Source organism: Candida margitis (genome assembly GCF_024628925.1).
Source record: "Candida margitis strain CBS 14175 chromosome Unknown scaffold79, whole genome shotgun sequence".
NCBI lineage: Eukaryota > Fungi > Ascomycota > Pichiomycetes > Serinales > Debaryomycetaceae > Lodderomyces > Lodderomyces margitis.
The window spans coordinates 13,167-33,555 of record NW_026261903.1 but is presented as its reverse complement, the minus strand read 5'-3'; the positions used below and the strand labels follow the sequence as shown (position 1 = coordinate 33,555).

At 39.8% G+C, this 20,389-nt stretch overlaps 13 protein-coding genes across 13 annotated transcripts; 9 read left to right on the top strand and 4 right to left on the bottom strand. All coding sequences in view use genetic code 12, as the record gives it.

Moving 5' to 3' along the window:
- Positions 1-270: 270 nt before the first annotated feature.
- Positions 271-1,416, top strand: SET6 (Set6p; the record flags this gene model as incomplete). Its single annotated transcript, XM_051817377.1, has 1 exon — positions 271-1,416. One exon carries the CDS (start codon positions 271-273, stop codon positions 1,414-1,416), a length of 1,146 nt encoding a protein of 381 aa, XP_051669387.1.
- A 24-nt stretch (positions 1,417-1,440) lies between these two features.
- Positions 1,441-2,864, bottom strand: CANMA_005036 (uncharacterized protein; the record flags this gene model as incomplete). The annotated part of the gene is made up of 2 exons (XM_051817376.1): positions 1,441-1,478; positions 1,532-2,864. The coding sequence occupies 2 exons, from the start codon at positions 2,862-2,864 to the stop codon at positions 1,441-1,443; spliced, it is 1,371 nt and encodes a 456-aa protein (XP_051669386.1).
- Positions 2,865-3,039: 175 nt separating this feature from the next.
- Positions 3,040-4,563, top strand: CANMA_005035 (uncharacterized protein; the record flags this gene model as incomplete). The annotated part of the gene is made up of 1 exon (XM_051817375.1): positions 3,040-4,563. One exon carries the CDS (start codon positions 3,040-3,042, stop codon positions 4,561-4,563), a length of 1,524 nt encoding a protein of 507 aa, XP_051669385.1.
- Positions 4,564-4,815: 252 nt separating this feature from the next.
- CANMA_005034 (uncharacterized protein) lies at positions 4,816-6,291 on the top strand (the record flags this gene model as incomplete). The annotated part of the gene is made up of 1 exon (XM_051817374.1): positions 4,816-6,291. One exon carries the CDS (start codon positions 4,816-4,818, stop codon positions 6,289-6,291), a length of 1,476 nt encoding a protein of 491 aa, XP_051669384.1.
- A 384-nt stretch (positions 6,292-6,675) lies between these two features.
- PTR3 (Ptr3p) lies at positions 6,676-8,625 on the top strand (the record flags this gene model as incomplete). Its single annotated transcript, XM_051817373.1, has 1 exon — positions 6,676-8,625. The coding sequence occupies one exon, from the start codon at positions 6,676-6,678 to the stop codon at positions 8,623-8,625; it is 1,950 nt and encodes a 649-aa protein (XP_051669383.1).
- A 187-nt stretch (positions 8,626-8,812) lies between these two features.
- On the top strand, positions 8,813-10,303 carry CYS4 (cystathionine beta-synthase; the record flags this gene model as incomplete). Its single annotated transcript, XM_051817372.1, has 1 exon — positions 8,813-10,303. The coding sequence occupies one exon, from the start codon at positions 8,813-8,815 to the stop codon at positions 10,301-10,303; it is 1,491 nt and encodes a 496-aa protein (XP_051669382.1).
- Positions 10,304-10,375: 72 nt separating this feature from the next.
- CANMA_005031 (transcription elongation factor DST1) lies at positions 10,376-11,284 on the bottom strand (the record flags this gene model as incomplete). The annotated part of the gene is made up of 1 exon (XM_051817370.1): positions 10,376-11,284. The coding sequence occupies one exon, from the start codon at positions 11,282-11,284 to the stop codon at positions 10,376-10,378; it is 909 nt and encodes a 302-aa protein (XP_051669381.1).
- Positions 11,285-11,419: 135 nt separating this feature from the next.
- On the top strand, positions 11,420-12,151 carry CANMA_005030 (uncharacterized protein; the record flags this gene model as incomplete). Its single annotated transcript, XM_051817369.1, has 1 exon — positions 11,420-12,151. One exon carries the CDS (start codon positions 11,420-11,422, stop codon positions 12,149-12,151), a length of 732 nt encoding a protein of 243 aa, XP_051669380.1.
- A 2,675-nt stretch (positions 12,152-14,826) lies between these two features.
- CANMA_005029 (TFIIH complex kinase subunit) lies at positions 14,827-16,002 on the top strand (the record flags this gene model as incomplete). The annotated part of the gene is made up of 1 exon (XM_051817368.1): positions 14,827-16,002. The coding sequence occupies one exon, from the start codon at positions 14,827-14,829 to the stop codon at positions 16,000-16,002; it is 1,176 nt and encodes a 391-aa protein (XP_051669379.1).
- Positions 16,003-16,518: 516 nt separating this feature from the next.
- On the top strand, positions 16,519-18,003 carry UGA2 (Uga2p; the record flags this gene model as incomplete). Its single annotated transcript, XM_051817367.1, has 1 exon — positions 16,519-18,003. The coding sequence occupies one exon, from the start codon at positions 16,519-16,521 to the stop codon at positions 18,001-18,003; it is 1,485 nt and encodes a 494-aa protein (XP_051669378.1).
- A 76-nt stretch (positions 18,004-18,079) lies between these two features.
- CANMA_005027 (uncharacterized protein) lies at positions 18,080-18,823 on the bottom strand (the record flags this gene model as incomplete). Its single annotated transcript, XM_051817366.1, has 1 exon — positions 18,080-18,823. The coding sequence occupies one exon, from the start codon at positions 18,821-18,823 to the stop codon at positions 18,080-18,082; it is 744 nt and encodes a 247-aa protein (XP_051669377.1).
- Positions 18,824-18,998: 175 nt separating this feature from the next.
- On the top strand, positions 18,999-19,571 carry CANMA_005026 (uncharacterized protein; the record flags this gene model as incomplete). Its single annotated transcript, XM_051817365.1, has 1 exon — positions 18,999-19,571. One exon carries the CDS (start codon positions 18,999-19,001, stop codon positions 19,569-19,571), a length of 573 nt encoding a protein of 190 aa, XP_051669376.1.
- Positions 19,572-19,581: 10 nt separating this feature from the next.
- CANMA_005025 (5-formyltetrahydrofolate cyclo-ligase) lies at positions 19,582-20,238 on the bottom strand (the record flags this gene model as incomplete). The annotated part of the gene is made up of 1 exon (XM_051817364.1): positions 19,582-20,238. The coding sequence occupies one exon, from the start codon at positions 20,236-20,238 to the stop codon at positions 19,582-19,584; it is 657 nt and encodes a 218-aa protein (XP_051669375.1).
- Positions 20,239-20,389: the final 151 nt, after the last annotated feature.

Genomic DNA, 20,389 nt, shown 5'->3' with positions numbered 1-20,389 from the left:
TAGAGAAGCAGAAGGAATTAAATATGACAAGGAGTGGTTCTATGAGAAATTCTTGGGATGGATCTTCTAGTATGGACGAAATAAATGAGTCTTTATATATTTTTCCCCTTATTGCTGTAGTGACAGGTGGAAGTTGTAGAGGTGATTATCTTTTATATTATTTGGTTGTGGAAATGCATATGCACGATAGGCTAAATTTTCTTACTCTGCTCGGTTGTGAAAAACAAAGCTCATCGATTTGTTAGTTTAATGAACATTCACCAATCAATAATGGAGGAAATACCGACCGACCAACCACACACATTGACATCACCATCAATAGAAGAAAAACTCAATAGTATATCTTCCTATTTTACAGTTGGCCCCACAGAGTACGGTGGTAGGGGATGCTTTGCCAGATCGGCAATACCCAAAGGAACTCAGATCCATTATTGTACTTCACCTGTTGGATCTTCAATAGCAAAACCCTTCAGGAAGGAAGTTTGCACGTACTGCTTCAATTATTATAATGGAGATTCCATGAAGACCAAACTAACTAAAGCAATAACTGGAAAGAAAGAATCGTCCCCGCTCTACTTTTGCAGCAAGGAGTGCCTTGATAGCTTTGTTGACCAAGACATTGATGATATCTTGCTAACCAACCTATTATTAGTGGAGCAAAATTATTCCACAGGACTAAAAAAGCCAGAGGTGGATGCTCTAGAACCAGTGGGTAATTTGGATAAACAAATAGATCGTGAATGGGAGCGGGTGGATCAATGGGCAGCACGAATGGACTCAACACGAGGCAGCAAAAGAATAAACTTTTTACCAAGAATTGATGAAAGTGAATACCTTGAGATCAAGTACATTGTTAATGTATTATTCAATAAGTTTAAGCTAATGCGTCAGCATGACAATGAAAACGATCAAGGAGTTTCATTGGGGATGGAAATGTTTTTATTCGACCTTCTACAATCGACTGAACGTGAAAAGTATCACAAGTACCCATACCTTCTATTCTCCTATATGAATATCTTTAAATTCATCAAACTTACCTGTACAGCCGAGCTTCAGCAATTTATTACCACTGACAGTATCAGAGATTTAATTGGCAAAAACCTCTCCAATGCCTTTGGCATATGGTCCAACACAACAAGCAAAGATGAGGATAAAGAGTTTCTTGGGTTTAGTGTATACCCATCGGCTTCCTTTTTCAACCATTCATGTGCACCAAATATCATTAAAATTAGGATTCGTAACGATATGCGCTTTGAAACCTTGAGAGATATCGCACCTGGTGAAGAGTTGTGTATAAACTACGGCAATTTTCAAAATGAAAATGTCGACAAACGACAATTGGAGTTACAAGAATGGTTTTTCAATTGTGGATGTACAAAATGCCAAATGGAACTTGACAGTTATGTGAAGTCGTAGTCTCGATAAAATTGCTTAAACTCCTCACAGTCGGCCATTTCTTTGAATTTTGGTTGTTGACACTTATCCCACTGTACACGATCAGGTAACTTTAGCATATGTGCTAGCACCCTACGAGGAAACTGGATATCAACTGGCTCACCTTTGGTTAATTTAGCAATGTAAATTTTCGATTCCTCTTCACTAATGGAAATAGTAAACTTGATATAATCATTCTCCTTCTCAATGGCCTCAAGTTTTGAGTCGTCCTCATTAGTAAACTCGACAAACTCTAGCTTCTGATTTCGCTTGAACTTTTCGTTATTGGTGTCTCTTCTATACTCCAATGACTGCAGGAATTTATCGAGTTCTGGTTCATAAACCGGTAAAAACTGGACATTATGATGAACGTTGTTATGTCTGTTCAATTCGAAAAAGATCAACTTGAGAAATGGCTTTTGTTTTGCAAATGCCTTGACTAATGTTTGCTGAAATTTGTTGATTTCTTGTCGTATTGCGCCATCTCGGTCATTAACATTAGCAACATGTTGAATCGGTATTATAATTCCATGGCCCGAAAATGATAAATCCTTGTTTGATCTGGTGAGTGGACCCTTTGCAACTGTTAGATACGCTTGCGAACCGATTGACACAATCATATGAGTCTCAGTTTTGGGGTTGCTCAAACAGAAAAAGCATTGGTCAGGAGTGACGACTTTTGCCTTCTTTGTCGCTGCTTTATTCTCACTACCTTTATTTTCAATGGATCGCTTTTTCCTTAGGAAGGGGTTTTCCATAAAACTTGCAACCTCATCTTGTTTATCACTTATGGAAAATGCATAAAACCATTTATCAGCACTTCCCTCCTGCGCCAAACTTATGAATCTTGTGATTTCACCACTAGGCCACTTAAAGGGTTCAACTTCACGATATACTCCCCCTTCGTTTTTCCCCACTGCGAAGTGGTATTTTGGTTTAATTAATTTCACTAGCGAATCAATCGTTTCATTACCTGCCTCCGAAACTGACTCTATAAAGGATAATACAGTCGGCCACCTGAACGTGAAAAGCAAATCTATTTTCGCCTTGGTTTGAACTATTTTATCGAGACTGTCTTTCAGAAGCTCACCGGATACAATCAACATTGTGATACCAGAGACCAACTTGATAATACTATATGGTGGTTTGACGTAGGTTAGATTCTCGGCAACATCAACCAACGTTGACGACAGTTCAGACGCTTTTGCTTCAACTTCACTATTTATCCCATTAAGTCCCTTCGCGAAATATGTGCTTTCCAAAAGTTCTGTTTGAGGTAGTGGTTTATCGCTAGGTAATACATCTCCCATCAAAATAGTAGCGGCAAATGGTCCCAACTTTGCATTTTGGGAGTTTGCTTTTGCCAAAACCTTATCTAAATAATCTGGATTCGGGTTGAATACGAGGATCTTACTCTCATCATCCCCCATTGTAGTTGTTTCAAAATTTTCAAGTTCTTCTGTGTGTTTTCAAAAATACATTCGAAAATCCCATTCCGATGAGAAACCAAATACGAAAAGAAAGTCACGTGTATTGTTTGTTTACCTTTTTATCTCCAACAAAGATCCACCCACTTCAAGTAGCAATCCACATCACATCAAGACAATGGACAATGATCTGAACAATATAAAGGTTCTTGTTAGGGTGAGACCAGTACTACCTAGAGAATGCGAGGCTATTGAAGATTCTTCAACTCCTCAGTCGCTTGTGCAAATGCCATCCCCAGGCTGTACCACTATACTAAATCCAACCACCAATGAATCGAAACAATACTACTTTGACGAGTGCGTTTGGTCGTTCCAACGTAATGACCTCAATTACGTGGATAATTACCAGTTCTACCGTAAATCAGGTCCAGATCTACTTACCCACTTATTTGAAGGATTCAATGTATGTTTACTCGCGTATGGGCAAACCAGCTCGGGGAAAACTTACACTATGATGGGGGATGATGCACAGCCTGGTGTAATTCCATCCTTGATTAAAGACATCTTGAAGCAGATTGAGATTTCGATAAATCAAAAAGTGCATTGCGAATTGACGTTTTCATACATGGAAATCTATAATGAACAGGTTGTCGATTTACTAAACAAGAACCAAAATGTAAAGTGCAAGATTCGCGAAAACCCTCAAACAGGTCCATATGTTGAGCATTTAATGGAGGTAAAGATTGACAATTGTGCACACTTTGCAAACCTCTTGAAGTTAGGGAACAAGGTGAGGTCTACTGCGCCAACATTGATGAATGATGTGAGCTCCAGATCCCATGCAGTTATTACTTTAACGCTACATCAAACTAGGTATGAAAGCAAATCTGGGGAAGGTATTGGAAATGCAAGTGAGAAAATGACTTCAAACATCAAATTAGTTGATTTAGCTGGTTCCGAACGGTTGGCCAGGACGAAGGTGTTTGGTCAGCAACAAAGAATGAAAGAGGGAGTCCTGATTAACAAGTCCTTGACAGTATTGGGCCGTTGCATTAACTTACTAGCGCAAAAGAACAACAAGATAGTGATACCATATAGAGATTCGATTTTGACATACATCCTAAAAGAGAACCTTGCCGGTAATTCAAAAACCTGTATGTTATTTTGCGTATCTCCCTTGGATTATGACGAGACGATACAGACGCTCAATTATGCCAATGAGGTAAAGAAAATCAAGACTTTGGCTAAAGCAAACAAAACAAAATTGCCAACTGTGCCAGTAAATTGGGATAATCTACAAAATGCAGATAAAAGTGTCATTGATTCACTCCGGAGTGAAGTGGAAATGTTGACAAATAAATTGACAAGCCTAGAGTTGGAGCATGCGAACCTGTCAACACTGTCAGATTCGACGTTGGTGGAAAGCAAAGAGTCCACGAATTTTAAAAACTTGATGGAATATATTGAAAGTGAGTCTACAAGGATCAAGTTTGAAAACAAGTATTTGAAACAACAATTAGAAAAGAGGAATAACAAAATTAATGAGCTACAAAATCAAATTGATTATATATACAGATTTGAGATTGAGAAAATGAAGCAAGACATGGCAAAGTCGAAGTTGATTAAAGAGATCGAGCACTGTCGCGATGCTGTGGATGCAGACTTGGCGCATTTTGACCCTGCTCTGTTTTTAGCTCAGTAGTTTAGTATCTACTCACCATAGAAGCAAGTTTGAACAAGTAGGTTGGGCTTGAGAAGCAAAGCGCGTTGTAGCCTTCGGTTTTAAAGAATATTCTCGGGGGTTATACCCCTGTGCGGCAATAAAAAAATAATACTGACGATAAAATCGTTTTATTCTCTCTCCCCCCACCAAGAGAGATAAAAATTCAGGAGCTAGAAGTTAGACAATACTCTCTTGACGTGTCATTCATCTCAACTTAAGCTGCATACTATCATGCCGGAAATGGATAGTATATTCCATTCTTCTGTTCAAGAAGCCGTCCAACTCACTATTCAAAATTACAAGCCTTTGTTTGTATTTCTTGCCCTGCCGGATAATTCCACAAATGAAGCGTTTTTAAGCAAGTTTATCAAAGATCACACTGTTTCACACTTGCAACAGTATTCAATACCATTAAAGTTGACGCAGGGTAGTGTTGAGTTTGGGTATTTTGAGCAGCTCTTCCAGAATTTAATCGTTCCCAGTTTTTATATTGTACAGCATGGAAAGCTCAAGGCGGTGATCACCAACGACTTTACGCCAGACGATTTTGACAAATGTGTAGCCCAGTTTTCAACAGATCATAGCGAGTCTTCAACATACGTGTCTGCCACACCATCAAACCCACCAACTGCATCCTCTTCGCAAGCACCAGAAGTTTCACATACCACTACTGGAGATAATCCAACAACACCTGCTCCCACTGCAACTACCTCGAATGACAAGGAACCACCTACATCTCTGGAAAACATTGCAAAAGCACAGAAGCCACCTGCATCCCAGTCCACTACTACAGATGAACACGAACAAACAGTTTTAATGCACAAGCAACTCGTTGCACAACAAAGAAAAGAAAAAATGGCAGAGAAGAAACGCATAAGAGAGTTATTGGAGGCTGATAAAAGAGAACGACAGAGCCGAGAAAGAGCTGAGAAAGAACGTGTTGCTGATATAAATCCCCCTTCACAAAATTTGTCCAGAAAAGCACCTCATACGAATTGTCTTTTGGCAATCAAGCTCTTTGATGGAAGCACAATCAAGCATGGTTTCAAACCAGAGGATACACTAGTCACAGTGCGTACCTTTCTTGACGACGAGATTGAAATCATACCATCTACAAGTAACATGCCCTCATTTGCCAGCACTACGTACCCTACAGGCTACTTATTTCATAGACCAACATTACCACGCGTTACGTATTCAGAAGAGCAAGAGTTGCATTCACTAGTTGAACTTGACTTGACTCCAAGATCTATATTAATCCTTAAACCAACCTATGACCAAACCACTGCAAGCAACAAGTCACCTGGAAATGAGAAGGTAGGTATTTTTCGGAGCGTTTACAATACTGTTGGAGGAATTGGAAGAGCCCTATATTCCTTTTTTGATTACGGAGTCGAAGATATTCAGAGGCAGGCTAATACAGAGCAGACAACAGCGCCACATCAGGAAGAAGAAGTAATAGATCTTCATCAACCAATTGCACCTGGACTTTTATCCGTGGGTGATAGAGGATTGTCGTCTTCACTTATAAATATCGAACGCGATGAGCGAGATGTTATTGTCGCAACCCCAGTAGAGTCGCGTGCTTCAAGTCCGAGACCTGCTTTAAGTCGAGTACAAACTATTCATGATGATGTCAGGGATACTTTGAGGGATACCTATAATGGCAATAGCATCAATCTTAGAGATGATGACCAAAATATATAGGCTGTTTAAATGGTGCAACTGCGATTTACCAATATTTTCAGAAGTAGAACCTTCAAGTAGAAACCAACTCTTTAAGCTAAAAATCATACGGAGATAATGAACAAGAAAAAAAACAGAACAGAAATTGATAAAGACTTGCCTTAACCTCACACTAGCTCCCATTTCATCAAGTTCATGGATAAGTCAAGCTTGTTAAACCTATTGAGGTTTCCGGGATATAACCAGACGACAATCAGTGATGCAGCTGTACTTTCTTGCGGATGCTTGACTTCGGAATCAATCTTTGTTAATGAATGTGTGAATTACTGCCCCAATTGTCATGCTAGCAATGCCTCAATTCTAGCCCCAATTGAGCCACTACGGCAATTATACCAATTTATTAACATGCAAGGGCCGAGAAGACCATCACATAGTGAACGAAGTCGCCGCAGTGTTGTAAAAAAGAGCCTCAAGAGCGATGAACAATCCTCTCAATTGCCACACAACATGTCCGAATCTATGAATTTATTGACCTTATTTCACAAGTATGCCAAAGAAGAACAATCAGGCTTGAGTCTAACTGAATCACATTCCAATGTTGAAGCGATTGACATTGTCAAACAAAAGCCACTCGAAGATGTTTCATCTGCACTACAAGGTACCACCCCATCTAGTCGTTCTGTCTCTGTGTCACCTCAGAATCTTCGTCAGCATGGGTCAGAATTAATGTCTGTTGTCCATCAAGAGCATAGCTCTGATTTTGAAACGCTACTAGAGCATGTGAGTGAACAGAAGGAATACAATTTTAGCAAGTGTTTTCCTTTTCACCGCAAGCTATTGTCATTTCCTACACTGCAAATGAAATTGAGCCTAGGTACGGTAAATCCATTCAAATTGGGTACTTTCGGAATTAAAAAATCAATCAATTCATCCATTCATACGTTTATTGACTTCCATCAAGGGCTAGAAACAACTCGGTTTGTGCTCTTGAGTGAAAAAAAGTGGGAACTATATGAATATGTATTACCATCAAGAGAAACTAATATATCTCACATAAAGCCGGCACTTATATGCTGTGGAAAACTGACTGGCGAATACGGCGAATCACAAAATAACTTGAAATCAGCAAAAACGCCAGGTGACCATGAAACTGTGAAATCGAATGAATTTGGTAAAAGTGGGAAAGCTGACATTCAATCATCTAATGATGATTTGAAGAAACGGTTGGCATCATGGGACCAAACGTATTGTCAATTAACCAAAAACGTTTTAGTCATATCTGGAACAAAGGGGGTTATGAGAGTAATCAATATTAGTCGGGACGGGCCATATCAAGTTGGTGAGCCAATTTACACATATTTGACGAATTTCCCTATACGATGCATTTGCATCTCCCCCAACGAAAACCTATTAGCTTGTAGCATAACTGGGAGAGAAAGAATTTCCGATAAAGAACAGCCATTCATTGTCTTGCATAGAATGATAATAAGCGAGGACCTCTGGATTAACTTTGCTGACCCGCTATTGATAACAGTGCCGTACCGTGATCCAATAAAGCTCGTCAAATTCAACGCATCTTCATCACATATTATATGTGCCACTGTGTGGGAGGCGAGATACATCATAATAAAGTTAAGGGATGGTGGAAAAGGATACCAGAGACCGCGTTTAGTGTGGACAGAATTACCTTTTAGGACTGGATCGAGGCAAAAGGATGGAGATGACACAATTTCACGCAAAGAGGAAGCTGCAGGAACTGACGACGAATTAATGATGGCAAGTGAGGGTATCACCGATATACAATTTGGAAACATGTATTCCAATACAATTATTATCACGTCCAACTACTTGGGATATAGACCACCTGTGTTGATTCGTTTGCACGGAACTCCGATCGACTCTGCTAGAACCGGTCCAAATACAGATGGCCACAGTATAGGTAACTCGTTCTCGAGCCGCGAAAGAGATGATAACGAGGAATTTTCAATGTTGAAGTCTTCGGAGGTTCTACTAAGAGTTTCAGAAGTGGGCTCTTCGATCCATGCTGCAGCAATATCCCCACGAGGCGACGGAATTGTTCTCGTTGACAAAGATGGACGTTTGTATCTAGTCTCAGTTCCTAACTTAAACTCTCAGACAGGTACTGCTGGACTGCCAAGCAAGAAGACAGTTGTACTATTGGGCGAAGCAGCCAATGCAGAGCGATACACCGAAGCGGCATCTGTTCAGTTCCTGGCAGACGGTGGTAAGATATTTACGGTGGACAGAAAGGGATTATTTCAAGTCTTTGATTTTACGAAGGGAGTTCCTGGAGAAGATTTAGATGTCGTCAAGTGCAGAATAATCAGTGTGTAGATACAGTTTAACTCAAACCCGCTAATACACGGTTATACACGCGCGCGCCACACCTTTTTGGCACTGCATCGTGCATAAATAAAAAGAAACGATGAACCAAACAGAAAAAAAAAAACAAAAAAAACAAAGAAGAAAAATATTGAATCAAGCCATACACCTTAACTTCGTAGCTCATTTATCACTCATCATGTCCAATCCTACACCCCCTCCTCCATTGAATAATGATATTTTGGAACTTATTGGAAACACACCATTAGTTAAATTGAATAGAATCCCCCAATCGTTGGGTATCAAAGCCAAGGTGTATGCCAAAGTTGAGTTGTTTAATGCTGGTGGTTCCATCAAGGATAGAATTGCCAAAAACATGGTTCTTGAAGCCGAGAAACAAGGTAGAATTAAGCCGGGCTATACTTTAATTGAACCAACCTCAGGTAACACTGGTATTGGTTTAGCATTAGTGGGTGCGGTAAGAGGATACAGAACCATTATTACTTTACCTGAAAAGATGTCAAACGAAAAAGTATCCGTCTTGAAAGCTTTGGGTGCCGAAATCATCAGAACCCCCACCGAAGCTGCCTTTGATGATCCAGAATCGCACATTGGAGTTGCAAGAAGATTGGAGAAGGAAATTCCGAATTCGGTTATTTTGGACCAATATTCAAATGTTGCCAATCCAGACGCCCACTATTACGGTACTGGTTATGAGATTTGGGAGCAAACTGAGGGTAAAGTTACCCACTTGGTTGCTGGTGCCGGTACTGGTGGTACCATAAGTGGTATGTCCAGATATTTAAAGGAAAAGAATTCAAAAGTCAAAGTCACAGGCGCCGACCCAAAGGGCTCTATCTTGGCCGAACCTTCAAGCTTAAATGACAGCACCGAGGGTTATTTGGTTGAAGGTATTGGCTATGATTTTATTCCCGATGTATTGAACAGAAAGTACGTTGACAACTGGATTAAAACCGACGACGACGAGTCATTCAAGTTGGCAAGAAGAATAATTAGAGAAGAAGGCATTTTGGTTGGTGGTTCATCCGGATCAGCTCTTCAAGCTGCTTTGTTAGTTGCCAAGGATTTGACTGAGGACGATGTTGTTGTTGTTGTGTTCCCAGATTCCATTAGATCTTATTTGACTAAATTTGCTGATGACGAATGGTTGAAATCAAATGGATTTACAGTCGAAGAAGACGAAGCCACAAATAAGAGCGACGAATTCTTGAACAATAAAACAATCAAGGACTTGGTTGCAGGTAAACCACCTGTTGTTACCGTCACTCTGGCTGACACTGTTGCTAAAACCTTTGACCTTTTACAGTCAAATGGTTTTGACCAATTACCTGTGTTGAACAAAACAGGCCAATTGATTGGTTTGATCACCTTGTCGAAGATTTTGAAATCGTTATCCACAAAGAAGGTTCAATTGACAAACTCCATTAGCTCAATCATTATAGATTTTAGAAAGTTGGCCGATTTTGAAAAATCAAAGTCTGTGCACAAGGAATCGGGATTCACAAAACGAAACTACGATATAATAACCTTGGACACTAAATTGAGCGTATTAAACAAGTTTTTCGAAACAAACTCCAATGCAATAATCACTGATGAGGAGTTGAAGCCAGTTCAAATTGTCACCAAGGTCGATTTACTCTCCTACTTGACAAAAAATGTTTCTTATTAGATACGGGAATCATTATAAGATTTGAATATATATAATACATAATGAAGAATTTTCGCAATTGTAGGACACTTTTCACGAAAACTTCCATCTATTTCCACAGTTTTCACATGTGCAAAAGGTGGTTAAAGGTTCATCTGCAGACCTGGTTTGCATTTGATAGTAACTAACCTTTTTGTGCTTACATTTACCACATGTAAATCTATCAGTAACTGCTCTCTTTTCAGTAGCACCTTGGGCATCGAATAGATTTTGTTTGTGCAACTTTTCAATCTCCTTCTTCAAAGCTTCAGGTGCCATATCATTAGGTGTCATTTTGATAAATTGTGCAGCCCCAATTTGTCTCGATAAAACACGTTCTCTCAACTCTGGGTTCTTTTTATTTCGAAGATTCATGGTAAAACTTCTCAATTTGTTCCTGTACGCATCATTAACTTTCAGGTATTCACTTTTAAACACCTCGCTTTCTATTTCCGAAGCTATTGTGATTATATGCTGAGGGGAGTCGTCCCTCTCGACAGCTAAGGAGGAGTAAAGTGCACCGACAGATGCGTTACGAGTAGGATTATCATATAATGTAGTGTTGACTCCGTCAGATTTAGCATTTCTTGGTCCAGTAAACGTTTTCCCGTTAGCTGCTGGCCCGCTGCCTGATTTATCAGCATTTGGGACTGTTGTTGATGCAGCTGACCCAGAAGATGCCGGGGTTGATACCGGCGAGCTAGCCGTCGATTTCTTTTTACTATTCTTTTCATTTTGAACAGCATCTCTCCATGACCTAATCATCTTTTTTACTAATGAAGATATCTCCTTATTGTCGTGACTTCTGTATTTGTTGACCACCACACCAACCTTGGTCTCTCTTAACAACTTCTCAGTGGGGACCACCTCATCATTTAAGATATTGAGTAGTTTCAAGATTGTTGTTTCATCTACCGACTTTTCGAGGTTCGATATGGTGGACTTGACTTCTTTGGCATCCATATTTTCGTAAACGTATAAACCTGTAATCGATCAGAGACACACCTCAGGCTCTTTTTTTTCTTTTTTTTTTTGTTTTTTCTTCTTTGTTCTTTCTTGCTTTGATTTAAAGCATAGACTATATAACAACACACTACAATGGACAACAAAAGCACATGTGTATCGATAGGAAAGTTTCCATTTGATTATACAGAGGAGCAAGTGTTAGAAATAGCGAGGTCTGTGGGCCCTGTTCTAGACATCAAGCTATTATTTGACGAATTAACCGGAAAATCCAAAGGATATGCCATTGTAAACTACGGAGATATTGAAACGGCAGGATCGGCAGTACGCAATTTGAATTATACATCACTACCTAATGGGAGGTTTTTGAAATGTGCCATTGTGAATGATTATGAAATGATTGGAGACGAAGATTCTGCAGTCAAGTTGCCACCTTTACCGCTAGGAATCCAAATACATCCCAACCAGAATGCATCACAAGTAATATCTAGCATACTTTCTAATATTGACTCCAATTCAGCGCTACAGTTATTGAAGGAAATGAAAAACATGAGTCAGGAAAACCCAAAAGGCACTAAGCTTTTGCTTGAAAGGTTCCCGCAGTTGGCTTTGGCTATGGTAGAATTGGGCTTATTGACAAACACTACTAATCATGAGCTTATAGAGTTGACATTGAACAAAAAACCGGTTGAATTGAAAAGCTTGTCCCCTGATCATGTTGAACTACTACAGTCGGTCTATAAATTGTCAGATGATCAACTTAGTGAATTGAGCGAAGCCCAACAGGACATTGTGAAACAAGTCAAACTTGAAATTGAAAAAGGATCGTATGGTGAGATATTAAGTACCCCTGCCAGTCAAGACTGAGTTATGTCTATAATTTGTAATGTCCTTTTAATAAATGAAATGAGTCAAGTGTTGCAATACACTTTAAGTTTTCAGTTAAATATCACCTGTAATTATATCTCGGCTAAATGAATTTCTGGTATTTTCGGTGAAAATCACACACTCTCTCTCACTCACACAACTGCATTTGACAACTAAAAATTCTTTGGAACGGCTGAATACCTCTGTCCCATTTGAATGCCACCTCATCTAAGTTCTAGTTACGATATACTATGTCAGAAGAGAGAAAAACCAGGGAGGAATTATTAGCAGACTTTGAGAATGACCTAGTCAAATTCATTTCGATGTCGATTAAGATCGACGGACACGATGAGCCGTTGGTGTTTTCTAGAGATATGGATCCGATGCCTCAAAGCCTCCATTTCATATTACCCGAGTATTCTGTTTACTATTTGACGATTAGATATAAGGTTAAACAAAGGCCGTTGAAGAAGCTCACCTACCATCAAACCGTAAAGAAAGGTCTCATCACCGTTGATACGAGAGATTTGGAAATGGTCCAGGATGCCGTCGTAAACGATCATGAGGACGATGGTGATTACCACGAGGTAACATTCCCAGCTGGAGGAGTGCCGGGCGGATCATTTTTGAGAGGTTTGTATCCAGCCAAGAGCACGATAAAAGAGGGTGGAGAGAAGATTTGGAGCTATAAATGGACCATTGAGATTTGCAAAAAGACGCAGAAGCCACTGGTTGGTGGATTTGACTAGATAGAGATGTATAGATTTTACCCAAAGCAATGTAGAGAATAGAAACAGCAAATGTATGGAACCTCTGTGGATTGCGTATACACCTCTCTCGCCCGGAACAACAGGTTTTTTGTCGTGAGAAATTCCCCAACTCCTCCGAGAGACAAACTTGTGCGACGTCCGCACACAATTTAATTCCGAGTGCGCTTTTATACCCCTGGGGACAACTAATACAGGTCAACTGGTATGACAGTACTCCAGATGTCTATCTCCTGGGTGTCTCTTTTTATGAACTGGATAATTGAGGTTAGAAATGAAGTGAGGGAACCGTTAAAGTAGCCTTATAAAAATAAACATACCCCTTAATTAGAAAGATCTTTACACACTGTAAGGAATTAACCTGCCATCCCAATAGGGTTTTCATAGACTTAGTTGTTTCTCTAAGCCAATACCGATACTATTAACAGACTTCTTAAAGGTACTAGACGGATGTCTTATTACAACCCTCTCTTCTCCCCCTCCCCCCCAGCGCTGTACCTTTAATCTCCCAACTTTCCTTCCGCATATAATCACAAAACCACAAAACGGCCAATTAATTATTAATAGTAGTACGATCAAAAAGGACACACACACTTTTTAAAATCAACATTTTATATTATACTCTTATCCTATTCAACGCCACCTTTTTTATATATCACTTTATTACCTACACAGTCACTGCTACCTATCATCAAAGGAAAGGAGGTACCTAGTTTTTGTTCACCTTCTATACAAGCTCCCGTTTTCTTCTATTAAAGTCAGAAAAAAAAGTGGCGTTTATTAGTGCTTATCACGTTACATAGCAACTATTATCATACCAAGAACTCATTTTACACGAGGTTCACACCACGGTTTTCATACACCGTTTAGAATAGTTATACTCCAAACACTGCAGTTGTATTCGCAAGCACTTTAGCCATGAGTTCACCCAAAAGACGTATTGAAAAAGATGTTATGGCTCTAATGATGAGTGATCACGATGTAACATTGATTGATGACTCGATTCAGCAATTCTTTGTCATATTTCATGGGCCAAAGGACACTCCCTATGAAGGCGGTGTTTGGAAAATCCGTGTCGAGTTGCCAGATCAGTATCCAATCAAGTCACCGTCGATAGGCTTTACAAATAAAATATACCATCCAAATATAGATGAAGGTTCGGGAGCAGTTTGTTTAGACGTTATAAACCAAACCTGGTCGCCGATGTTTGGTCTTTTGAACATATTTGAAAACTTTTTACCGCATTTGTTAAGATATGCCAACCCCAGTGATCCGTTGAATACCGAGGCATCCAACTTGATGACAAAAGACGAGAATAAATACAACGAGACGGTTAAGAAGTACGTAGAACAATATGCAAAGCATATCCCCGACATGAATGGAGATGCTGAAAAGGAGGGTGAAGACGATGAAGATGATGAGTTGAGTGATGTTGGAAGCTTGTCTAGCGACGACGAAGATGGGGTTGCGGGTGAACTTGAAATGTGAGATGGCAAGGCATCACTGAAGCTCTAAAGTAACCCTCCAACAGATGTAAGCTGTAACAGCCTTTTCTTACACTTGTTAAATGAGTTACTTCTCAGCCTCCCTCTCTCATCATGTTTATTGATGGTTCTCATGATTAATTTATGTCATTTTGGAGTTTTATAGGTTATAAATTTGGTTCTTTTATTTTTAGGAACAGGCCCTTTGTACTGATGGGTTACGCCTTGTATTCATCTCTTTAGCCCAATGGTGACCATGAAGTTGTGTGTAGTGTTTTTCTTTTTTTTTGCAGTAAATAGTAACAATGCGAGAATTAAAAGGTTTTTGAGAATCTCTGAAGATATCTATATATATATATATCGCCCACAAAAGAAGTTGTTTATCGTCACAGCTGGCATCACAGTTTAACACTAGCCACACAATATGCAACTGCCGAGTGGTTCAGAGAAACCGGTGACGAAGAAACAGAAAGTATCAAACGATGACCTATATCGAAACTCGACCCAATACGAAATATGGTCCTTCACACAAGATGAGCTAGCGAAAGCTAAAGCGAATGCCAACGAGCTGGGGGTGAATGCTGCACGAGAAAGATTTGAGCAAGCTTACAACAAGGCCAAGAGTGAGCATCCCGATGCATTTACCAAGTTTGCACAAGAACTAAACGAGGACATGATCAGTTTATTAACACTTGACGAAGAATCAGCGTATTTGGAATTTTATATCCAAAATATCACCACTACGTGTAATTTTTTCAAGATGCCAACCCAAGTAAGGCTAACAGCGGCTTCCTTTTTCAAGAAATTTTACTTGGTCAACTCGGTGATGCATTACCACCCAAAGAATATTCTATATACGTGCATTTTCCTAGCAGCAAAGTCTGAGAATTATTTCATTTCAATTGAGTCATACGTGAAAGCTCTCAAGGGGGTGCAATCTTCGGATATTCTAGACTTGGAGTTCAAAGTGTTGCAAAGTTTGAAGTTTACTTTGTTGGTTCATCATCCTTTCCGTCCTTTGTATGGTTTCTTTCTTGATTTCCAAGCTGTTTTATTGTACCCCGATCCTATAATGTATGACGTCTCGGCTGATACAATTGGAAAACTATACAATAAAGCCAAAGAGTGGCTAAACAAGTATTACATGCTCAGTGACGTTGCGTTTTTCTTCACTCCTCCACAAATAGCTTTGGCAGCAATGTATGACTGTGATCGTCGAATCAGCGATAGGTATTTGAAAAGGAAGTTCTTAAAGGATGACAAGAGTGAAGAGAATGGCGTTGAGGGAAATGGTGCATCAGAAGATCAAAGTCAAGATACGAAGCAAAGTTTGGAGAAGGAAGTGAAACCGGAGCAAGAAGGAGAATCAACAGTCAAAACTGAAACTGAAAATTGCTCTACATCCAAGCACCCGTCCAAGAGAGAACAGTACGAGACTTTGGTACGAACAATTCGGAAGTGTGCCAAATCGGCCAAGGATTTACCTGTTGCTGATCGTGAAAAGAGTAAGGAAATTGACAAAAAATGTTTCTTTGCATTAAATCCAGGTAAGCTAATAGACAAACGTATCAAGAGGTTAACCGCTGAGAGTGCTAAATAGAGAAAGAAGAAACCATAGGGCCTATTTCTTGGTTGTGTTTGTTCTGTGAGTGAGAAATATAACCTTGAAAGCAGGAAAGCCCCAAGCACATTTGAAGTTAAAGCTGCAGTCAGACTTTGAATGCATTATCTTTACAAGGTAGATATTCTCAAAGATTAATCAATATACAATAATAAACATGCTTATAGTTATCCACGTGTTTGTAGCAATCGCTTTCTTGAAGTGCTTTGAATACTGGCAGCTAATTTGATACCTATTGTCTGTTTCCGCGGCAATGTCCTAATGCGGAAGTGCACTTTAACGGCAAGCAGTATTTTTTATCCGACCACCAAACCCCAGGAGCAATCAAAAATTTTGTCACACAATACGACGGAAGTTGCTGCTCTCTTATTCGTTTAGCAGCGGAGTTTTACTTCCAGTTACCAAATTAGGAACTATATTAAGGAAAGCAATTGTCAAACCTTTGTAGAAATGTTTTCCAAAAGACTCTATTCCACCATACAAGCATCATCAAGAATGGCATCAATTTTGAAGAACAAAGACTTGCTCAAAACACAGGGCTTCATTAACAATTCATGGGTCAATAGCTCTTCAGGGGATACCTTTGAAGTTGAAAACCCTGCCTTAGAGCCCAAAAAGGAAGCTCATTTGGCCACAGTCCAGTCCATGAGCGCCGATGATTTTGAAAATGCCATTGCCGCAGCTAGTGAAGCGTTCAAGACTTTTGGTAAAACTAATGGGAGGTACAGATCAAATTTATTATACAAGTTTTACGAATTGATGCTTGAGAATCAAGATGATTTGGCGAAATTGGTTGTTTTGGAAAATGGTAAACCTTATGCTGATGCATTGGGGGAAGTCAGGTATGCCGCTTCCTTCTTTCAGTGGTATTCTGAACAAGCACCAACAGTACAAGGTGACATTTTGCAGTCGGGAAACTCAAACAACATCAACATTTTAGCATTGAAGCAACCAATTGGAGTTTGTGGTATCATGACTCCATGGAATTTCCCCTTGGCCATGATCACAAGAAAGTTGGGAGCTGCAGTTGCTGCCGGATGTACCACTGTGATCAAACCAGCTACTGAGACTCCCTTATCTGCTTTTGCTTTGGCTCAATTGAGTGTCGAGGCAGGTTTCCCAAAAGGTGTTGTTAATGTCTTGGCATCCCATGAACCAGCTAAAGTTGGTAAGTTGATTTGCGAGCATCCAACTATTAAGAAAGTGTCCTTTACTGGATCAACAAGAGTCGGAAAGCTCTTGATGCAACAATCAGCTTCGACATTGAAGAAGGTGTCACTTGAATTGGGTGGAAATGCTCCTTTTATTATTTTTGAAGATGCTGATTTAGATAAAGCAGTTTCTGGTGCAATTGCCAGTAAGTTTAGATCAAGTGGCCAAACTTGTATTTGTGCAAACAGGATTTTCGTCCACGAATCTATTTATGACGAGTTTACTACAAAGTTTGTAAACAAGTTGAAGGAGTCTGTTGTGTTGGGTAATGGTTTGGACAAGAAGACAACCTATGGACCATTAATCCACCAGGGCTCAATGGAAAAGATTAGAAGTCAGCTTAAAGATGCATTGGACAAGGGTGCAAAATTGTTGTTAGGTGGGGAGAAGCGTCCAGACTTGGGGGAAAACTTCCATGAACTTACGGTTTTGGGTGATGTTACTCCAGATATGGAAATTTTTAATGAAGAAACTTTTGGTCCTCTTGCGCCATTTATCAAGTTTTCAAGCGAGGAAGAAGTTCTCAAGTTGGCAAACGATACCCCTGTTGGACTCTCGGGCTACTTTTATTCCAAAGACTTGGATAGAACGTTTAGAGTAGCTGAAGCATTGGAGGTTGGTATGATTGGAGTCAATACTGGTGCAATTTCGGAAGCTGCTTTGCCATTTGGTGGTATCAAAGAATCTGGATTTGGAAGAGAGGGTTCCAAGTTTGGTGTCCAAGATTATTTGATCATCAAAGGTGTTGTTTTGGGGAAATCGGAGTAGACATGATGTAGAGTAGTGATTTACAGTAGATGGATTATGATTTATTTGTACATTATGAGTTAAGTGTGTCGATTATCTATTGAGTGTAGCTATCATTGAGTTTCGTTTCAGGAACGGCATAATCCTGATATGTTGCAAGATCACCTACCACATCGGGAGTCACGGCGACTTCTCCATCGTCTTGTTCTATTTCGTTGCTTACTGTCTTTTCATCGGTGTCGACAACTTGTAAAGGAGCTTGGTAGTATTCTGTAGCGTCAAGATCTTTCACTTGCTCAATTTTTTCAACACGCAAGTCAGGGATGGTAACGTCATTGGTGATCGAGTATGCCTTTTCGATGAATCTAAACCTTTTACCTTCTGACTCTATATCCTGCAACAATTTGTCGTTGAATTCACTTAAATCTAAAACACTGTTTAATAGCGAATCCCACTCTTTATTCAACGCCGTTATTTTGTCATTCTCTTCCTTTTTCAAATCAACTTTGGTTTCTTTTTCCTTTTGAACATCCTTGCGCAACTTTTCCAAGAGGTCGTTACGGTTTAAATGTGAAACCTTCGGTATTTCCAACCGTCTTTTCTTAAATATACGTCTCATATTGTCGTTGTTTTCCACATACTTGGCACAATTTATCGACTTTAGCGTGAGCGAATACAATCCACCTTCACGAGTGACACCATTGACTATTGATGATGGGAAATTTTTCAATGTCATCACAGGAGTTTCATATTTAGTGGGTATGAATCTCTGAACTTCCACAGTAGTAGGTCGCGTTATAGCAACCGCCTGGTTCCTTTTCTTATACGGATGTCTTCCCATCTCGTTATGTATGTCGTCTTTGCGGGTATGTGTTGGAGTCTTGAAAGACACAAATAAATAAAACAAGCAAAAAAAATAAAAATTTGGTAATTGAAGGTAAGAGCTACCAATGATAACCACTAATGGTCATAGATCAGCCACCTTCGTAAGATCAACCACAAATAAAGAACTACCCATGGTATCAAGTCTAGAAGATTTAAGCAGGAAAGTGCGGGATAATAATCAAGGACTAGCAGCAAGGAACTCTCTAAGGCCCCCATCACTGGGTCTTCGACCTCCTCCATCTTCTTCAAATGGCACTTTTCCTGCAATAAACTCAGCTCAACGTGCAGCTGCAACAACACCCTCCTCCTCACTATCGCCATCACTCACTGTCCCTTCACCTCAAGCACGCGCTCGTCAAAAGGTGGTCTTACAACCAGGCCACTCTCCATTGGACTGGGCCCATTTGAATCGAACACAACCTAAACACAAATTAAGAGGTGTTGATCCATCTACACCCCCTCCACAGTACGTGAAAGTTAATAAAGAAGAGTTGAAGAAACACAAGAGCCGATCTGATTGTTGGACGTGTATAAACGGAAAAGTATTTAATATAACACCATATGTAAATTTTCATCCTGGCGGAGTCGATGAAATCATGAAATGTGCAGGTAAGGATGGTACTAGTTTATTCAACAAGTACCATAGCTGGGTTAATGCTGACCGCATGTTGGAGAATTGTATAATTGGTGTGTATGTGAATTAATAGACGTTATTTATATTTGATGCAATGATGGGTATGTCAGTGAACTAGTTACTATTTGATCAAGTCCATAGTCATGGTCCTCTACCGGTAGGCTATCCTCGGGCACAATTTGCTCCTGTAGCGAAAGTCCTATTAAGGCCGGCAACTTTGACCATTTTTGTTTGTATGTGTCCAAGAACTCGTCATAAAAGCCAGCTCCGTGTCCTAAGCGCTGGAGTGTAGCTGAAAAAGCTACTCCGGGTAGTAATATGAGATCCAAATCCCCCGACTCTAATGCATCTTCTCCTGAAGTTGGTTCGAGAAGCTGGTATTTGCCCTGTGGCTGTAATTGCAAGATATCGTTGTATGTTTCAACCTTGAGCATAGATAAATAGTTTGGTTTCCGGTGTTTAAGGGGCACTGTATTACATCTTGGCAAGTACACCAGCTTGTTCAATTTGAAACACTGCTCTATAATCGGAAGGGTCTTTACTTCCAGATCGGGCATATTCATAAATACAGCAATTGACTTGGCGTTTTGAAACGTAGCATTATTTGCAAGTCTTGTTAAAATGCATTGCGACTGTGAATTTAGTGATTCTTGGGTCACAGATTTAAGACTAGATTTGATCTGGTTGCGGAGTTGCTTCTTCACCGCTTTGACCGTTAGTGATGGTTGTACAGTCATGGCAAAAGTCAGTGCTTCCTCTGGTGAAACCCAGTTGGAAATTTAAATTTTTTTGACTTCCCTCCGTCTGGTTCCTACATAAAGCTAAAAAGTGTCAATCACTTTATCTGTACAGTTTAGAAGTAATTTTTAGTAATGTAAAGTGCCCGTT